This window comes from Geotrypetes seraphini, chromosome 2 (assembly GCF_902459505.1).
Source record: "Geotrypetes seraphini chromosome 2, aGeoSer1.1, whole genome shotgun sequence".
Lineage (NCBI taxonomy): Eukaryota > Metazoa > Chordata > Amphibia > Gymnophiona > Dermophiidae > Geotrypetes > Geotrypetes seraphini.
Genome location: NC_047085.1, coordinates 327,073,733 through 327,094,609, shown reverse-complemented (window position 1 = coordinate 327,094,609; position 20,877 = coordinate 327,073,733). Strand labels below are relative to the sequence as shown.

The 20,877-nt window shown below is 45.4% G+C and overlaps 1 protein-coding gene across 1 annotated transcript in view; it reads right to left on the bottom strand.

The window, feature by feature from the left end:
- The window catches only part of TOP2B (DNA topoisomerase II beta), a 639,919-nt gene that overhangs the window by 121,278 nt on the left and 497,764 nt on the right, over window positions 1-20,877 (bottom strand). The window contains 1 exon segment of the mRNA XM_033930173.1: window positions 8,253-8,450. Within this exon segment, the coding sequence (XP_033786064.1) occupies window positions 8,253-8,450 (198 nt within the window).

The window sequence follows — 20,877 nt, the reverse complement described above, 5'->3', positions numbered from 1 at the left end:
ACTGGATTTGAGAGAGAAGCTTAGGCCCCATGGTGGTGAAGAGCTCAATGAATTGCTTCTCCAGTAAGGTCTGGAACGAGGCCGGCAAGGATGGATCCGCATCAGCAATGGGACCACCTGCACGGGCCTCGCGCTCCTTAGAGGCAGTGTGTGAGTGCTTGGGCTTGGAAGCCTTGGGCACTTTTAGCACCACTGGTGGGATGGACTGCTGTGCTACCTGACCTGAAGAGACCGAGGAAGGCATCGTAGCGGGCACTGGAGTCTGAGCCGGCACAAACGAGGCGTGCTTGAGGAGACTCGAGGCCGCAGAGGTGGGAGACTGGAGTGTGGATGATGTCGAAGGTCCTTTCGATGAGAATGGCTCCACCGAGGACTCCATGAACAGCAACTCCCACAAGACGCAATGACGCTTGAAAGCACGTGCGTTGAGTGTGTAGCAAGGCCGTCACGATTTCGGAAGGTGTTGAGGACCGAGACACCGAAGACAGTGTCGATGAGGGTCCGTTAGCGAAATCGCGTGCTGGCACTTGGCACACTTTTTAAAACCGGTGATAGACCGTGACATAGGCCGGAAAAGCTCCGCCGCAAGATCGAAGCCGCGGGGCTGCGGCCATGTGGCCTTCCCGGTCGAATGGATGGAAGAATTTTTTTTTTTTAAAAGAACGACGAAAATCAGCGATTAAGAGAAAAAGAACCCAAAACCGCGGACTTTAGAAGGCACAAGAGAAAAAACTTCACGCAGAGAGTCGAAGACGGACTTCTCGGTTCCGCGGAAAAGTAAGAACTGAGGAGACGCGCCCTGCACGGGGCGGGAAGGCACTCGTGCATGCGCGTTGCGGGCGACTCGAAATTTCAAGTTTCTTCAAGCAAGACTGCTTGTGAGGCGTCCGCATCTGGGCTCCGTTGGATCACGTCACCCATTAGTGAGAATACCTAATCTAATCTAATCCTTAGGTTTGTATACCGCATCATCTCCATGTTCGTAGAGCTCGACGCGGTTTACAGTAGGAGAAATAGGAAGGAACTACAACAGAGGGTTAGAGGTAGAAGTGTAAAGAAACTTTAGAGGACTTGGGATGCCAAGATATGAGTTTCCTTGATTCCTAAGTTGGAGGGAGACTTACATTTTTTGAGAAAAGCCAGGTTTTCAGATGTTTGCGGAAAACTTGGAGAGAGCTCAAGTTCCGAAGAGGGGAGGTAAGGTTGTTCCAGAGCTCAGTGATTTTGAAGTGAAGGGAGGTCCCTAGCTTTCCTGTGTGGGAAATGCCTTTTAGCGAGGGGAAGGATAGTTTTAATTTGTGTGAGGATCTGGTGGTATTAGGGTTTGAGGAATTCCAAGAAAGAGGGATAAAGGGAGGGAGGATACCATATAGGATTTTGAAAGTTAAACAGGCGCATTTATAGTGGACCCTGGCGATTATCGGAAGCCAGTGGAGCTTGTCCTGGGATAAACTTTGTTCCAGTCCACATCAGGCATATTGAAGTCTCCCAACAGCACTGTGTCTCCTCGCAGTGTGATGGTCTCAATATCTTCAATTAGTTCTTTGTCCACATCGTCCTTTTGTCTTGGTGGTCTGTACACAAAACCAGGATACAGGCATTTGTTATTGCCCCTGGCAAAGTTCACCCAGAGGGATTCTCCCATATACTTGATGTCCGTGATTTTAGTAACTTTGATGTCCTCTCTACTCCTCCTCCTGATTTGCCTTCTCTGTCGTGACGGAGAAAGTTATTTCCTGGTATGACCATATCCCATCCGTGGGACTCTAAGAACCACGTTTCTGATATCGCCACCACATCAAGGTCGGCATTTCTCATTTCTGTTTCCAGTTCCAGAATTTAATTGCCCAAGCTACGGGCATTAGCATACATGGCTGTCCATTCTTTCTGTTTGCATGGAGTGTTTTCTATCCGAGATAGTTTGTCCCCTTCAATCTTGCCTTTGTCGCTCTTAGTATTGCCTCTGTCCCCTTCTATAGCATTTAGTTGAAGCAGAGCTTTGATTTCCTTAAGAAGGGAAATCTGTTGAGATGTGAAAGAGGACTCTCTTGGAGGATTGTTTGGAGGATTGGTGATGAAATGAAGACACTGATCCTCCTGAATGACTGAGGACCCAGGTGTCTGTGGCAATGAGAGTCCAATGTTGATGATATAAGAGAAGTCGGCCTCTGATGGGTTGGGGAGGTGGCTAAGATGGGGAAATTGCGGCTGTGCTCTCTAGAAGCATGTTAAAAAAAAAAACTGAGCTGGTTTTTGAGGAGTTGAAATCTGAGGCTTTTGAGGTTCAGCGATTTCTGTCTCTTCTGTGGTGGAGGTTTGGAAGAGGACAAGGTTATTGGATAACACCTCTTGTATGAATAGTAAGCAGGTTTCAAAGAAGATTTAGATGACTGAGTCTTAGTCTTGGATCCTGTTATAGTGGTCCAGCTTTGTTCATGCTGGGTAAGTCTTTGGGTGGCATTCTCCACCTTGATCTCAAAGAGCTCTTCACCAAGACAAGGAATGTTTGCTAAACAATCCTGAACGTTAATGTCCAAGTCAGAGACTCACAGCCATGCAAGACATCTCATAGCAACAGACATAGCCGATGCTCTGGATGTCACATCGAATACACCAAAAGCTGTTCTTGCTATATACTTTCTGGTTTGAAAGAGGCTATGAGTAGTCTCCTGGAATTCTAGAAGTCAGTCAGATGGAATATATTGTTGAAAATCAGCCAATTTCTTAATGAGTTGTTTAAGGTAAAACACCATATAGAAGTTATAACTGAGAATCCTATTGGCTAACATAGGATTTTGTAAGAGGCAGCGCCCAAACTTGTCCATGGTGCGGCCTTTACATCCTGGTGGAGCAGTAGCATATACTCTGGTACTGGAAGATTTTTAAGGAGTAGATTCCACCAATAAAGACTGATGTGCCAGTTGCGGCTTATCAAAGCCAGGACAGGATTGTATTCTATATAAAGAGTATCTTCCTTGGAGCTTGTTGAAGATTTCTGGAATTTACAGGTGTGACAGTTATTACCGATGATATAAAAACTGAGATTGTGAATGAATCAAACTTAAGTGAATACATTAAAAAATACAGTTATCTGCACATTGCATTAGAAACTCAGCCATGAGGCCTTGTACTAAATAGATTGCAATAAATAGATTTAGCTAGCTCACAGATTGGCATTCCCTGTCTAAATTGCTGATTCTACATTTCAGCTAATGCTAGGAAGTTCAGAAGGTTGAGACATCTATGGGATAAGGTTCTCAGAGGAACAGGAAATTTGGGTGTTTTACAGAGAATCTGTTTCTTATAGATTAGAAAATACAATACTACACTTTGAAGGTCATACAGAAGTTAAGATGTGTCTGCAGGAAGTAGGGCTTTGTAACTGACATGATTGACACTTGGAAAGGTCAAAGATCAAAACTGATTTAGGAAGAAAAATGAAACACTGCCACCTGCTGGGTTTAAAAACTTAACAGAATGGACTTTTAATGTTAACATGACGTAAGGCATATTTGGAAAGGAAGTCATGTGATCAACTGTGCCATTGTATTCTAAAGCATGATAATTATTACAAATGATGTCACTTAGGGTATAAATCTGTTTGCCTTGTTTTCTCTCTTTGAAGAGCACTGAAATTCTGAGGGCCTGCTCTTCCCAGGCTAAGGGAGCTTTGTCAATAAACCATTTGTTTTTAAAATGGCTTTTCCTCGTCTGTTATTTGAATTCACAGAACAGAGTTTCTAGCCCAATCATGTGGGAGAGAGAATCCATTCTGGCAATTCTTTTGGCCTCGATGTTCGAGTCTCCAGCCACTTGAACAAGCTACAGGAAGAGTGAGAAGAATCTCCCAGTTCTTAAAAAGAGCCTCCTTAAGGAGATTATGTAAAGGCAATTTAAGGAGCTCTTTAGGAGGTTCATCAAAATCCAGCGCCTGAAGGAGCTCTGTTCTGGGCTCAATGTCCGACTCTAGTTTCAGGCAAAGCTTTACCAATCTGCCAGCTGAAATTTGGTGAAAAAAGTCCTTCTGGAGGAGATCTACGTCTAGGCAGTGGAGGAAATGGATCTGATGGGATCCCATATGACTCTGAAGTAGATAAGTTGGGTTCAAGATCAGAACCAGTGTTTCATTGAGAAAGATCAGACTTAACATCTGAACTCTAAAGGAGATTCTCTATAGGAAGAAGGATGTTCTCTTGTCTGAGAAGTGCAATGACTGAGAACATTGAGAAGGGTTCCTTTGACAACGTCGGCACTGATCAGATGAAGAGTGTTGATGAGAATGTCTAGCTCTTGATTAGAGAATGACATGGGGAAAAAATCTGTCCCCATCACTGCACCGTCCCCGGCCCACCATCCTCTGCACCGCCCTGTCATCGCTGTTCCCTTCACCGCCATCCCTTTCACCGCCCCATCACTGCCACTGCCATCCCATTCACCGCCCCATCACCGTCCCCGCAGCATCCATATAAGCCTCAGTACTGCGAAACACCATGAAGACAGAAAACAGTCCTGCCACTACTACTACTGCACTGAGAATCTGTTTCAGTGCATCTGCCCTGTAGTAAAAACAGAACATAAAATAAATCAATTGACTTGTCCTCCCTTGCAATGACGTGTCTCCCATGTTCACCTATAGCTCGAATAAGGTCAATTGTACACACTAAAAATGCAGGAGGATCTGGAGCGTGAGCGCAGGCAGGCAGTGATACAAAAACAACAGACACCCGACCGATTGCAGCGTTCCACCATCTCCCTCCCTCCACCTCACCTTAGATGTAGAGTATGCCGGCTTTCTTTTTCGCCCAGCTGCACGCGCGGCTGCTCATTTGTTCAATATTCTCCTCTGATGCAACCGGAAACAGGAAGTTGCAAGAGAGAAGATTGAACAACTCGAGCAGCCGCGCTTGCGTGGCTTTTTGAACACATGCGGCTGGGCGAAAAAGAAAGCCGGCATACTATACATCAGTGTTTTTCAACCTTTTTACACCTGTGGACCGGCAGAAATAAAAGAATTATTTTGTGGACCGGCAAACTACTAGGACTAAAATTTTAAAACCCTGTTTCCGCCCCATCTCCGCAAGCTCAGTCACCTCAGTAACTATAGAAAAATAGACAAATATAGTGCAAAATATAGACAGCAGATATAAATTCTCAAAACTGACACATTTTGATCACTAAATTGAAAATAAAATCATTTTTCCTACCTTTGCTGTCTGGTGATTGATTTCATGAGTCTCTGGTTGCGTTTCCTACTGTCTGTGTATCCTTTCTTTCTTTCTGCACTCAGGTCCAAGAATTGTCCCTTTCTATTCCCTCCCTTTTTCCTTCCTATGTCCTTAGTGCCCTCGGTGCCTCCTTCCCATGTCTTTAGTGTCCCCGGTGCATCCTTCCCATGTCCTTAGTGCCCCTTCCTGTTTTTAGTGCCCCCAGTGCCTCCTTCCCATGTCTTTAGTGCCCAAGTGCCTCCTTCCCATGTCCTTAGTGCCCTTTCCTGTCTTTAGTGCCCCCAGTGCCTCCTTCCCATGTCCTTAGTACCCCTTCCTGTCTTTAGTGCCCCCAGTGCCTCCTTCCCAAGTCTTTAGTGCCCCAGTACCTCCTTCCTATGTCCTTAGTGCCCCTTCCTGTCTTTAGTGCCTCCAGTGCCTCCTTCCCATGTCTTTAGTGCCCCTAGTGCCTCCTTCCTATGTCCCTCTCACTGCCTTCCACACTTTCTCCCACCCCCACCCCTGAAGCCTGCCTGCCTGTCTACCTTTCTCCCTCCCTAGCCAAAGCCAGCCTGCTGCCTCCCTGCTGCTAAAAAAAAAAAAAGCCTCCCTCCTTTTCCTCTTCTCTTACCGCCATGCTGCAGCTGCTAAAGCCGGAAGTCTTCTTTCCGACTCAATTCTGAAGTCGGAGAGGACGTTCTGGGCCAGCCAGGCAACGATTGGCTGGCCCAGAACGTCCTCTCCGACGTCAGAATTGACGTCGGAAAGACTTCCTGTCGGCTGCCGCTTTAGCAACTGAGAGCAGGAGAAAAGGAGAGGCTTTTTTTTTTTTTGTGCGGACTGGCAGAAATTCAACCGGCGGTTGAGGGAACAGTGCTCTTCATTAAAGGTGAGGTGGAGGTTGGGAGATGGCCGGGTGGGGACCGCGCGATCCTTGGTTGCCTCACTGCGGAGACAAATCCATTCACCGCTCCACAGGGCGGTGAATGGCCTTGTCCCCGTCACCGCAGAGGCCACTACTTTTTCTTCCCAGTTTCGGCGGGTTACCCGCGGCTACACGCGGCTAGCCGCGGGTAACCGCCACCTTGCCATTCTCTAATCTTGATCTGCGTCAAGAGGAATGGGAATCGGTACCATGCGATGCACGCTTAGATTTAGAGGAGCGAACATCGGTACTGTGTGATCTCAATGTCCGTCAATGCTTCGATGGGGTTGACTTCAGATACATGCCTCATGATCCTTTTTTGCTGTTTTAGCTATCAATGTACTGCAGGAATCTTGTTTGGCTGAGGTGGTCAATGCTGTTATTCAGAAATCAGATCCTACTTATGCTCTCAAGACAACCAGCAGGCATGGCTAGACGATGTAGTTTCTGGCTTACACCATTAACCAGAGCCAAGGAATTAATCCCGAGTCTCCTGATCTACAGCATGTATACCTACTTCTCTGATTCCTAAACGTATTCCTCCTTCTTAACATTGTAAGTGGTGTTCTACTGCTTTTTTTTTTTTTTTTTTAGTTTTACCTATTTTGTGGGAATGTTTGTTTTTCCTTTTCTTCCATTTTCCTTCTCCCACAAACTCACCCCCTTTTTTTCTCCAGCATCTTTTCCCTTGCCTTCCAACCACTTCCCATCTTTCTGCTTCTCTACCTTCCTCCAGCTAATGCCAACTCCCCCCAGCCTCTCTGCTTTTGTATGGTATGGTGGCAGGGCGCATTACTTAGCAGTAGTGGCTTCTCTGAGCACCAGGACAATTGTGGCTCTTCTTGTCTGAGATGGTGGCAGGTGCTTGATTTTTTTTTCCATCCCTGCCAGTAACACTTACAACAGAAGACTAATTGTGATAACTACATCAATTTTGAAAATCAGTTGTACGGGAAGAGAATACAAAATTTTGCCTATGATTCTTATAATCAGAAGACAGAAAGAGACAATTGTGCTTCCTATAAATATGGAAAATTGTTGATACTCCTGCAGGAATTATTTTTGCGTAGCAGCATAGAGTCCCACCACTGTGGTCCAAGAATACATAATATAGAAAAGGTGGAACTGATCTTTAAAAACAGCTGTTGCTTTCCAAGTCAGAGCCTTTAATGACAAGTAATAAATTTTAACTTCTAAAAATAATCATCTGAATTTTTTTCCAGCAACTTTAAATTTCTTCTTGCCACTATTAGACCATCTCACTTCCTCTTACAAAGAGATGGGAAGGGAATGGTAGTCCAAAGCAAGGGCCAGGGCAATTTTTAAAAGCCTTTTTTAAATGTAAATGTATTCTAAAAATTATCAGGAGAAACCATGTTTAGGCGATACATAGCTAGATCAGCAGGGCAAGAGCCAGGGAAGCCAAGGTTCAAATCTCACTTCTTCTACTGACAATCCTTTATTTCTCCCTGTATTGCCTCAGGTACAATTTAGACCACAGGTATCAAAGTTGGTCCTCAAGGGCCACAATCCAGCCGAGTTTTCAGGATTTCCCCAATGAATATGCATGAGATCTATTAGCATATAATGAAAGCAGTGTTGTAACTTCACTGGAAATGTCCAGTTAGCTCTTTTGTAATCCGCCTTGAACTGCAAGGTATAGGCGGAATAGAAGTCCCTAATGTAATGTAATGTAATATATCTCATGCATATTCATTAGGGAAATCCTGAAAACCCGACTGGATTGCAGCCCTCGAGGACTGACTGACCCCTCTGATTTAGACTCTAAGCTCTCATGGGTGAGACAGCTTGTGCGTGTGAATATAACATGGCACAGAGCAATGGATTTGGAAAAGGCAAGTAAGATACTAAATCAAAAAGCCTATTCCCAAATTAACTATACAGTTAAGCATCAACAATATAGAAGATTTTAAGTTTCTGCTTAAAACATCCTGCAGCTTGCACAAAAAGCAATCCTAACAGTATTAGTAAAGTGATATTTGACACAATATTAAAAAAATACGTTCAGATAGCAAGAGAACTTGGTATAGCAAAACTAGAAGCCTGGTAGAAACTAATACTAGCTGCTATCAGAGGCATAAACAAGCAATTGTTCCACATACCTTCTTCTTCTTTAGCAATTTCTTGCTGGCATCAGCCTTCATGGCTGATGTAATCTCTGGAACTATTCTTCTCCCAAAAGGTGATGGGAGAGTTTCTTCTAACTGCAGTTTCTTTATCTTGGGTTTTCCAACTTTACCCTTTATTGCTTTTCCTGAAAGTCCTGCTAGAGAGTCTTCTTTTTCTTGTGCTTCCACTTTCTAAATTAAGAAATACAATGATATGAAAACTATTTAACAAAATTGGCCTGATTTATGTAAGAAGTTAAAAGAGGTGTCTATTTTATAAAGGTAACCTTGGTAACTATATACTTTTATAAAATGGGATCCCAAAACTAGTCCTTGTAGTGTATAAATGCTGACACATTCACACCTGCTCTGAAGCATATACATGCCTACCGTATTTTTTGCTCCATAAGATGCCTTATGGAGTGAATACCACACACCCCTCCCCCTCTTTTGTACTCCCGGTCCAACTGTGGCAGGGCAGTCTTTACAACCCTCACAAGCTCGCCCAGACCGCAGCCACAACCAGGATACGCTGCAGCTCCTGAAGGAAAGCGCTTCCATCACGTGAACACCCATCACAAGAAGCCACCTCCCCCATTGCCAACCTGCCAGGCTTCCAGCCTTACTCTCGCTGGCTCACTCTCCATGATTGGCACCTCTGATTGGCTCTGCCTATGTCGCCTCTTCCATCAGCCAATTGCAGAGCACTGCGTGCCTCTGATGCAAGATGGCTGCCCGGGAGCGCGAGAACGGGTTTTCTGAGTGACGTGGTGGCAGCGGCCTTCCTGACCCTGGGGTCCAAGCAGGGCTGGCATTAGGGGGGAGCAAAGAAGGCAGCTGCCCCGGGCCCTACGGCTCTAGGGGGCCCCCGTGAGCTGGCAAATCCTCCTCCTTAAAGGACCTGAACCTCAGAGTAGCTGCCAGTACACCCCTCCGACAAACTTATTCCGGAGCAGAGTCGGCAGCTTCGCTGAAGTGAAAGAAGTTCCCGCAATGACTGCGTCTGCCGGCTCTGCTCAGGAAGAAGTAAGTGACGTCGGAGGGGGTGGACCGGCAACAGTAGTCATCGCGGGATCTTGCAGCATGGCATTGGTTTGGTGGAAGAGAGAAAGGAGCATAGAAGGGTGGTGGAGGGAGAGAAAAGGGGCAGATGCTGATGGAATTGGTGTGCAGGGAAAGGGGAAAGAGACATAAGGGGGGAAGGATACTGGATGGAATTGGGTTGGAGGGAAAGAAAGGGGGCAAATGCTGATGGAAGTGGGGGAAAGGGAGAGGAGAGAGTGAAATGCCAGTCCATGGGGATGTGGGAGACGAGAGATATGCCAGACCATTGAAGGAGGGAAGGGAAGAATATGGATGCCAGACCAATGGGGGTGAAGGGAGAGATGGAAGGGGGAGGCATACAGTTTCTGGAAGGGGCATAGAAGGAGAGAAGATACCATATAAAAGGGGCAGAGAGAGGGTAGACAGTGGATGAAAGGAAGAGAGTAACAAGAAGATGAGGAAAGCAGAAACCAGAGAAGACAAAGGTAAAAAAAAATTATATTTATTTATTTTTTTGCTTAGGGGACATGCATCACTGTTTCTGTGGTGTTGCATTGTATGCAGAGTCCAGCTTCTTGGTGGTTCAATTTAACCTTTGTCTACATATTTCTCTGCATGTCATGGCGCAAAACCAAATCTGCCCTGTCCCTGCCTGTCTGCCAGCCAGCCATTAGACCAACCTGCCTGCCAGCCACTAGGTCTGCCTGCCCTGTACTCTGTCCGCCCTGTCCTACCACTAGACCACCAGAGAAGAGACAGGATACAGAGCCTAGCAGGGAGGGGGGACAGGGTGCAGAGCCTGGCAAAGGGGTATGGGGGTTGTGTGCAGAACCTGGCAGGGAGAATTTGGTTCAGAATGTTTTTTATCTCATTTTCCTCCTCTAAATCTAGGGTGTGTCTTGTGGTCAGGTGCGTCTTATGGAGCAAAAAATACAGTATTTTATAAAATATGTTGGTACATCTCAACTTTACCCAACTATATCTCCAGTTACATCTAAATGTGGCAAGCGTATAATCACATACTGCCTTCTCAACCAATATGCACATATACCACAGAGCAGTTTTATAAAAGGCCTTTTCTACATGCAAAACAGACTTTTCATGTACAAAAAAATTATTTATTTATTTTTATTATTTTTTTAATCAAATTTCAAATTATATAATTCAAGTATCCACTTGTACAGAAAGTTGAAGAAAGCAAACAACTAAAACACAACTAGCACATCTGAAATACCTGGCGCACTGTTGTTTCAAATACAAATTTATATAAGGAAAATAGAAGACTTAGCTTAACTTCAACTCAAGTCCTCAAATTAGATCCAAGGTTAAATTTGCGAGTATGAACAAAGTAATACAAAACATCATAAAGAAAATAAGATCCCTTGACTGAGAGAGGATGTCCCTTAATATTTAAAACTGCACTCAAACTTCCCCTTCATCCATTTGAGCTCCAGCCAAGAAGGCTGTCAGCTGAAGAGGTTCAAAGAAAACATATTTTTCATACGATAATGTATTATGCATTTACATGGATGACGAAGAAAAAATGTCCCTCCAAGAGAGATAACCCCTGGCTCCTTTTCTGTGTGTCCCACGCCAAATCTGGAAACATTAATATTTTATAGCCAAGAAAATCTTTCTATTTGTTCTTAAAGAAGAGCCGAAGCAACCAGTTTTTATCTGGTGCAAGGGCTGCTGTAATAAGTAATGTAGCCGCTACTGCGGCCTCTCGATCAGAATGTTCCAACATTGCTGATACATTGAGCGGTTGATTATCATCCTGTGGTTGCTGTTCCTTAATTTTTGATGGCACATAGTAAACATGGGTAAATGGTGGAATCATATCTTCAGAGATTTCCAAAATCTCTGTCATATAGCGTTTTAACATATCCCTAGGAGACACAGCTGCTATCCTAGGGAAATTAATCAATCGTAAGTTATTAGTATGCAAAAAGTTTTTTAAGGATTCAAATTTTTTATGTAAATCTATATTATCTTTTACTACTGTTTCACTAAGTTGTTTTGAAACTTAATTCTTGTTGGATATTCACTATAGAGTTCTTTGAATCCCCCATTCTTAATATCAGTTTCTTGATTTTTCAATTTACTTTCCAGCAATGTCAGCTGAGGTTTTATGGATGTAGCCAGATCAGCCACGAGGTCCCAGATAAGAGTTTAGAGTTACCTCCCTGGGCTTTTCAATAATATAGGTAGCTTTAACAACTTGAATATTCTCACCAGCTAAGAGCAATTCCCGGCTGTTTCTCTCCTGGACTCGGTTTCCCACCAAAGTTGTTAGGTCCTCAGTCTCTCCTGGGCTCTCCTGGAAATGCAGGGAGTCCATCTCTCTACTCCCTTCTGCGCTCTTCCTGGCCTCCGAGGGGGGGTGTGAACCATCCACCAGCAGCTCCTGCACTCGTGGGAAGCTACTAATCCGAGGAGGTGGGGCAGGTGCCCTTGCGTCAGGGCTTAGTGATGTCTCTAATGCCAGGGAAGTTGCCTCAGTCTCGCCCCTCTGAGGTGCCTCCAATGGGGATGCCGACACTGCCGTTGCCAGAACAACCTGCATATGCTCTTCGATATTGCCGAAGGAAGAAACGCTAAAGTGCCGTGAGGCTCCAGCGGCGCTACAGCCTCTTCTCTTCGGCATAATAAAGTTGAAGAAAAGAACTCGCCGAAAGGGTTCACAGCACTAATCCGAGAGAGCTCCCACAGCGTTCTACTCAGCCCAACGGACCTTCGGCCATCTTGGATCTGCTCCCAAATGCTGGTGATTGGTCAGCACAAAAAAATTCTATACAAAAAATTTTATTCGGAAATGGTGCAAATTATACACAGCAAATGTTGTCATTCAAATCTTTCTTGCTATTGTGGATCAAATATTCTACATAAGGCATACCCGGATAAAAGTGAGGTTGGTAGACAAAAACTATGGTATTACCTGATTAAGATCTTGCACCACTTGGTCATCATTTAGCAAACTTTCATTAAGTTTCCAAAATTGAAGTTTCTTTTCCTGGCTAGCCCCTCTTATACAGAACCCACATAGGGGCATGATCTGACCACACTATGGCTTCAAATACAGCATGTTGACCCCCAGAAACAAGGCTTTCTCTAGAAATAATCCACGATGAAGCAGCATGGGATTAGAATAAAGGTCAACTGCCTAGTATGTTCATGCATATCCCGCCATATATCCTACCAACACCAGTTTCTGTAAAAATCCCAACAAGGCCTTCCTATCTGCTTGTCTATAGATATGAAAGGCTATAGAGTATAGTTTGGAACTTAATGTCAAATTATAAACCCCTCCAATAATGCACACACCAGTGAGCCACTGACAAAAAGTTCCTTCTAAATCTACAAGGACAAATCAAAAATTAAAGGTAATTGTTAAATTACGTGATAAATGGAACAGAGCTAGCAAAATGCAACACATATGCATTACCTGTTAGGTAGTTTGTCCATGCACAGTGCAGCACTCGACCTTTAGTCATGTGGCAGCCACAAAGTCAGAAACATGGACACTCCAATACAAGATTGTACCATTGAAGAACATGCAGTAGTGCACTCTCTTTGGGGGGAGAGTAAAACCTGTATAAATTCACCATTGGATATTGACCCAGTATGGACACAGTACCATGAATTAACAAAAGATTTAGGAGTGGGTAAAAAAGGTTTACAGCAGGAAGAACAGGTGCAACCAACAAAGGTCATTCTAGTCACTCATCAACATCACACAAACAAGAGCACATTGACAGGGCGGATGCCTTGATTAGAGAAGGCCAATGGATAATGATGTCTCAATTGGCTGCAAATTTGAACAGCAGCTATGGATCTTCATTCGCTATAATGCATGAAGACTTGGGATACAGGAAAATCTGTGCATAATGGGTTCCCAAACAGCTTACTGATCTTCACAAGCAACATCGTGTGGAGGTTGTGATCCAGTTCCTGAGATGGTATTAAGAAGATCCAAATATATTATGCAGAGAACTGTCATCAGTGATGAGACATGAGTGCATTACTACAAATCGGAGAGCAAACGGCAAAGCATGGAGAGAAGACATCCATCTTCTCCCTGAAGAAGAAATTCAAATGTTAGCCCTCCTTCAAGAAAATCATGTTAACCTTCTTTTGGGACAATGAAGGGGCCTATTCTGGTGCATTTCCAAGTGCACCAGCAAACAGTGAAAATTACTGTGCATTGCTGCAAAATGAATTTAAACCTGCAATTTTCAGCAAAAGAGGAAGAATGTTGTCCAAAACAATGTTACTGCACACCATGACAATGAATGTCCTAATTCAACAGCAACGACAGAAGAGACAATGCAACAGCTTGGGTTCAAATGTCTTCCACATCATCCTTACAGCCCGGATCTGACATCTAAAGATTATCGCATCTTCAGGTCACTGAAGGAGACACTGAGAGGTCACAGATTCACCTTTGATGATGAAGTACAGAACATAAGAATATAAGAATTGCCATCTCCGGATCAGACCTTAGGTCCATCAAGTCTGGAGATCCGCACTAGAGAGCTGCATGGGAACGGGGACGACGGGAATCCCGCGGAACCCACGGGGATCCCTTGGTTTTCCCCTTCGGGTCGCGGGGATCCCGTGGGGACGCCCCCTGGGGGTCGCGGGGATCCCAGGCTCGTCTTCTCCCTACCTGCCCTGCCGCAGCACACAGCCGATCAGAACGGAAGTCTTCCACAATGTCAGTGCCGACGTCAGAGGGAGGGCTTAAGCAAAGCCCTCCCTCCCTCTGACGTCAGCGCTGACATCGGGAAGACTTCCGTTCCGATTGGCTGTGTGCTGCGATCGGCAGTGGCGTACCAAGGGGGGCGGGGAGGGCGGTCCGCCCCTGGTGCAGCCATGGGGGGGGGGGGGGTGCACAGCCGGCCAGGTCCCCTTACCTTTGTGGCGTTTCCTCCGACCGACCGACAACAGGTCCGGTCCGACAAACCTCCATGCCCTGTAGCCGCGAATCTAAATTACTTTCTTACAGCAGCTTCAATACTCCAGCTGCTGTAAGAAGGTAATTTAGATTCGTGGCTACAGGGCATGGAGATTTGTCGGACCGGGCCTGTCGGCGGGGAAGTGCCACAAAGGTAAGGGGCAGGGAGGGAGAAAGGGAGGAGTGGAGAGGAAAAGACGCTTAAGGTAAAACTGAGGGGGGAGAAGGATGCTGAAAGCACTGGGGAAGACAAAGGGGTGGAGAAGGACGCTGAAAGGACATGGGGAAGATGGGGGGGAGGACGCTGAAAGGACATGGGGAAGACAGAGGGGGGAGAAGGACGCTGAAAGCACATGGGGAAGACAAAGGGGTGGAGAAGGACGCTGAAAGGACATAGGGAAGATGGGGGGGTGGGGGAGAAGGACGCTGAAAGGACATGGGGAAGACAGAGGGGGGAGAAGGACACTGAAAGCACATGGGGAAGACAGAGGGGGAGAAGGACACTGAAAGCACATGGGGAAGACAGAGGGGGGAGAAGGACACTGAAAGCACATGGGGAAGACAGAGGGGGGAGAAGGACACTGAAAGCACATGGGGAAGATGGGGGGAGAAGGACGCTAAAAGGAAATGGGGAAGAGAGAGTGGGGAGAAGACGCTGGCAGGGAAGAAGACAGAGATGCCAAACTATGGGAGGAGCAGAGGGAAGAAGATGGGTGCCAGACCAATTTGGAAGGGGGGAGAAAGGGAGAGGCACAGTAACAGAGCAAATGGAAGATGCAGAGAGAAGAGAGATAGTGGTTGGAAGGAATTGAATGAGAACATGAGGAAAGCAGAAACCAGGCAACAAAGGTAGGAAAAAAATTCTATTGTCTTTTTTTTTTTTTCTTTATGATAAAGTAGTATATTAGTTGTGTTGATAAAAATTTATAAACATTAGAGGCTCTGGTAGAAACCCGTTTACAAAGTATGTATTCTTCCCAATTAATATTTCCAAATTAATAGTCTTTTTGCTTATTTGTAATGGGTTTCTACCAGAGCCTTTAATTCAGTAGCATAATTAAATGAAATAACTATTTCTGTAGTTTATAGGGACGGGTGGGGACGGAGGGGATTCCTCGCGGGGACGTGTGGGATTTCTGTCCCCGCGCAACTCTCTAATCCGCACACGCGGAGGCCCCGCCAGGAGTACTCTGGCATAGTTTTGTTTCCCATATCAATCTATGCTTCTCATTAGGGAGATGTGCATCCAGCTTATCTATACCCATTATCACACTATGCCACTCTTAAGGAGATGTGAATCTAGTTTACCCTTAAATCCAAGAACAGTGGATTCCTCAATTACTTCCTCTGGGAGAGCATTCCAGGTGTCCACCACTCGCTGCGTGAAGCAGAACTTACTGATATTTGTCCTAGACTTGTCCCCCCTCAGCTTCAGTCTGTGTCCTCTTGTCCATGTCACATTGGGCATTGTAAATAACTGTTTTCCTGCTCTATTTTGTCGATTCCTTTCAGTATTTTGAAAGTCTCGATCAGATCTCCTCGCAGTCTCCTCTTCCTAAGGGAGAACAACCCCAGTCTCCTAAGTCATTCCTCGTAATCCAGGTTCTCCATACCTTTCACTAGCTTTGTTGCTCGTCTCTGCACCCTCTCCAGCAGTTTTATATCATTCTTTAGGTATGGAGATCAATGTTGGACGCAGTATTCCAAGTGTGGTCTGACCATGACTCTGTAGAGTGGCATTATAACTTTCTACGATCTACTCGTAATTCCCTTCTTTATCATGCCCAGCATTCTATTTGCTTTCTTCACTGCCGCCGCGCATTGCACAGACGGTTTCAGGGTCCTATCTATCAGTACACCCAGGTCCTTTTCCTGTTCGGTCTTTCCCAGAGTTGCACCTGACATACTGTACTTGTGTTCCTTATTCTTTCTGCCTAAATACATCACTTTGCATTTTTCCACATTAAACTTCATCTGCCATTTCTCTGCCCATTTCTCTAGCCGATTCAGGTCGCTCTGGAGTTCCTCGCTGTCCTTCAGCAATCTGATTGCCTGGCATAGCTTTGTGTCATCTGCAAACTTGATGATCTCACTGGATGTTCCTTCTTCTAGGTCATTGATGAAAATATTACATAAGATGGGCCCAAGTACCGAGCCCTGGGGTACACCGCTAGTCACTTTCTCCCAGTCTGAGAACTTCCCATTTATGTCCACTCTCTGCTTTCTGTTCTCCAGCCATTTGCCTAGCCATCTTAGTATATCTCCCTCTATTCCATGGTCTTGTAGTTTCCTGAGAAGTCTTACATGTGAAAACCTTGTCGAACGCTTTCTGGAAGTCCAAGTATATAATATCCACCGGTTCTCCACCATCAATATGTTTGTTCACTATCTCAAAAAATTGAAGTAGGCTCGTCAAACATGATTTCCCTTTCCTGAATCCATGTTGGCTGGCTCTCATTAGGTCTTGCGTGTCTAAGTGCCGGACTATGCTATCTTTGATCAGCGCCTCAACCATCTTTCCAGGGACAGACGTAAGACTCACAGGTCTGTAGTTGCCTCTCGATCCTTTTTTAAATATCGGCATGATGTTCGCGATCTTCTAGCCATCCGGTATCTGTCCAGTTCTATTGACAGGTTGGCAAGTTTTTTCAATAATTCTCCAATTTCAACTTTCAGTTCTTTTAAGACTCTCGGGTGAATTCCGTCCGGTCCAGGAGATTTATCACTTTTAAGGTCGATCTAGTGGTAAATCTGGTCCCAAGTCTACTTCTACTGTGGTGAGGCTGTCCTCTACGACCCCCTTGAACACTTTCACTGTTTCAGGTATTGTAGCAGTGTCCTCTTTTGTAAAGACAGACTCAAAGAAGGAATACAATCTGTCTGCAATTTGTTTGTCATCCTTGATGTACCCTTTTCCTCCCAGGTCGTCCAGCGGTCCACCACCTCTTTTGCGGGTTTTTTCCCTTTTAAGAATCTAAAGAAGGGCTTGGAATTTTTGGCCTCTTGCGCTATTTTCTCCTCGCAGTCCTTTTTGGCAACCCTCACTGCCCTGTGACATTTCTTCTGATCGTCTCTGTGTTAGTTCCAAGCTTCGGATGTTTTCGTGCGTTTCCACGTTTTAAAGGAGTCTTTCTTTTCTTTTATGGCTTCCTTCACCTTTTTGGTAAGCCACGCTGGCTCTCGTTTGCCCTTAGTTTTCTTTACTTTGGACATCCGTGGAATGTAGAGGTTTTGCGCTTAAGTGATAGTATTTTTCAGTAGGGACCATGCCTGTTCTACAGTTTTGACTTTGCCCATCCTTTTCTTGATCCGTTGTTTCACCATGGCTCTCATACTATCTTATCTTTCCTTTTTAAAGTTTAAAGTCGTGGTTGAGGTTTTGGTATCTTTCCCCTTCCCGACATCGTTTGAAGTTGATCATGTTGTGGTCGCTCGTCCTCAGTGGGACCGTGACTTCTACTTCCTTTGCCGTTCCAACAATTCCAATTAGGACCAAGTCCAAGGTGACTCGTTGGGTCTCCTACCATTTGTTCCAGGAAGCAGTCCCCTAGCACTTCCAGGAACTTTGCCTCTTTGCACAGTTAAAGGTTCCCAGGACCCAGTCTATCCCCGGGAAATTGAAATCCCCCAAGATTATGACATTTCCTGTCTTACATTCATGTTTAATTTCCTCTATCATTTCCGAGTCTGTCTCCTCCCTCTGTCCTGGCGGTCGATAGTAAAGGCCAATCTTTGTGTCAGCACCACTGTGCCTGGGAATCCTGATCCAGAGGGATTCCATCTTCTCATTTTGCTCCGTCGTAACCTCTCACAGATTCTATTCCTTCCTGAACATATAGGGCAATACCTCCACCTTTCTGCCCCACTCTCTCTCTCCTGTACAGTTTGTATCCCTGGAGTACTGTGTCCCATTCGTTTTCGTCATTCCACCATGTTTCTGTTATGCCAATGATTTCCAGTTCGTTGTTTTTTGCTATTGCTTCTAAGTCTCCCATTTTGTTTCTCAAACTTCTAGCATTCGTATACATACATTTGAGTTCCCTTTGTGTTACCTTCTTGGACTTTCTAAGTTTAGCAGTCTCTACTGTTTTTTGCATCGTATTCTTTTCTGCTCCTGCGTTGTCTCCCTTATTTGAACATAAGAACATAAGCAATGCCTCTGCTGGGTCAGACCTGAGGTCCATCGTGCCCAGCAGTCTGCTCATGCGGCAGCCCAACAGGTCCAGGACCTGTGCAGTAATCCTCAATCTATACCCCTCTATCCTCTTTTCCAGCAGGAAATTGTCCAATCCTTTCTTGAACCCCAGTACCGTACTCTGCCCTATTATGCTCTCTGGAAGCGCATTCCAGGTGTCCACCACACGTTGGGTAAAGAAAAACTACCTAGCATTCGTTTTGAATCTGTCCCCTTTAAACTTTTCTGAATGCCCTCTTGTTCTTTTATTATTCGAAAGTTTGAAGAATCTGTCCCTTTCTACTCTCTCTATGCCCTTCATGATCTTATAAGTCTCTATCATATCCTCTCTAAGTCTCCTCTTCTCCAGGGAAGAGAGACCCAGTGTCTCCAATCTCTCAGCGTATGAAAGGTTTTCTATCCTCTTTATCAGACGCGTCGCTCTCCTCTGAACCCTCTCGAGTAACGCCATGCCCTTCTTAAGGTACAGCGACCAATATTGGACGCAGTACTCCAGATGCGGACGCACCATCGCCTGATATAATGGCAGGATAACTTCTTTCGTTCTGGTTGTAATACCCTTCTTGATTATGCCTAGCATTCTGTTTGCCTTCTTAGCGGCCTTTGCACACTGTGCCGTCGGCTTCATTGTCATGTCCACCATTACCCCCAAGTCCCTTTCCTGGGTACTCTCATTTAATAACATCCCTCCCATCGTATAGTTGTACCTCGGGTTTCTGTTTCCCACATGTAATACTTTACATTTCTCAACGTTGAACTTCATCTGCCATCTCGTCGCCCATTCCCCTAGTTTGTTCAAGTCCCTTTGCAATTCTTCGCAGTCCTCTTTAGTCCGAGCTCCACTAAATAATTTGGTGTCGTCCGCAAATTTTATTATCTCACACTTCGTCCCTGTTTCTAGATCATTTATGAATATATTAAATAGCAGCGGCCCGAGCACCGAGCCCTGCGGGACCCCACTTGTGACCAGTGTCCCCTCTAAGCGGGCGGGTGGTGTGAGCAAAATTTTTTCCCCGTGCGCTAAAAATATCGGGCGCCAGCGCCAACTCGCCCGATTCTCCTCTCGCCGCGGCCTGCCATCTCCGTACGCCGTGCGCTGTGACGTGACATTGTGCGCTGCGAGGCAATATTTTGTGCGCCAGCGCACGCCAGCGCAGCTTAGAGGGAACACTGCTTGTGACCCTCCTCCAGTCCGAGTAGTGGCCCTTCACTTCTACCCTCCATTTCCTACCCGCCAACCAGTTTCTGATCTATGTACGTCTCCTTCCACCCCCATGGTTCTTCAGTTTCCGGAGTAGGCGTTCATGGGGCACCTTGTCAAAGGCTTTTTTGAAATCTAGATATATGTCTATGGGATCTCCTTTGTCCATCCGTTTGTTAATTCCTTCGAAGAAGTGCAATAAATTCGTTAGGCACGATCTCCCCTTGCAGAAACCTTGTTGGCTGGTTATCAGAAGTTTGTTTCTTTCAAAATGTTCATCGATGTTTTCTTTTATCAGTGCTTCCACCATTTTCCCTGGAACCGAGGTCAGACTCACCAGTCTGTAGTTTCCCGGGTCACCACTTGATCTCTTTTTGGGCGTAATGTTGGCTATCTTCCAGTTGTCCGGGATCATGCCTGTTTTCAGGGATAGATTGCAAATTTGCTGCAGTAGTTCCGCTATCTCCTCCTTTAATTCCTTCAGAACCCTTGGATGAATTCCATCCGGACCCGGAGATTTGTCAGTTTTTAGTTTTTCTATCTGCCTGCCTACATCTTCAAGGCTCACTTCCATGGATGTTAATTTTTCTGCTTGATTTCCATTGAAGAATTGCTCAGGTTCCGGTATGTTGGATGTGTCTTTGTTTGTAAATACAGACGAAAAGAACATGTTAAGTCTTTCTGCCACTTTTTTCTCCTCCTTCACCACTCCCTTCCTGTCTCCGTCGTCCAGCGGTCCCACCTCCTACCTAGCTGGTTGCTTCCCTTTAACATATCTAAAGAACGGTTTGAAATTTTGTGCTTCCCTGGCTAGCCTCTCTTCATACTCTCTTTTGGCTTTTCGAACCATTCGGTGACATTCTTTTTGATACTTCCTGTGCTCTTTCCAGTTCCCCTCAGTTTTGTCCTTTTTCCATTTCCTGAATGAATTTTTCTTATTGCCTATCGCTTCCTTCACTATTTTAGTTATCCACGCCGGGTCTTTTGTTCGACTCTTTTTGCACCCCTTTCTGAATCTGGGGATATACAGATTTTGCTCCTCGCTTACCGAGTTCTTGAGAAAAGACCAGGCATGTTCTACCGTTTGCCTTGTGGTCGTCCCCTCCTGTGTCTGAGAAGTTGTCCGTGGTTCCTGAGAAGTTGTCCGTGGTTCCTTCTTTAGGGCATCCTGTCGCCCGGACCATCGACTGCTGGTCGACTGTCGGCTTTCCCCTGTCTTTTA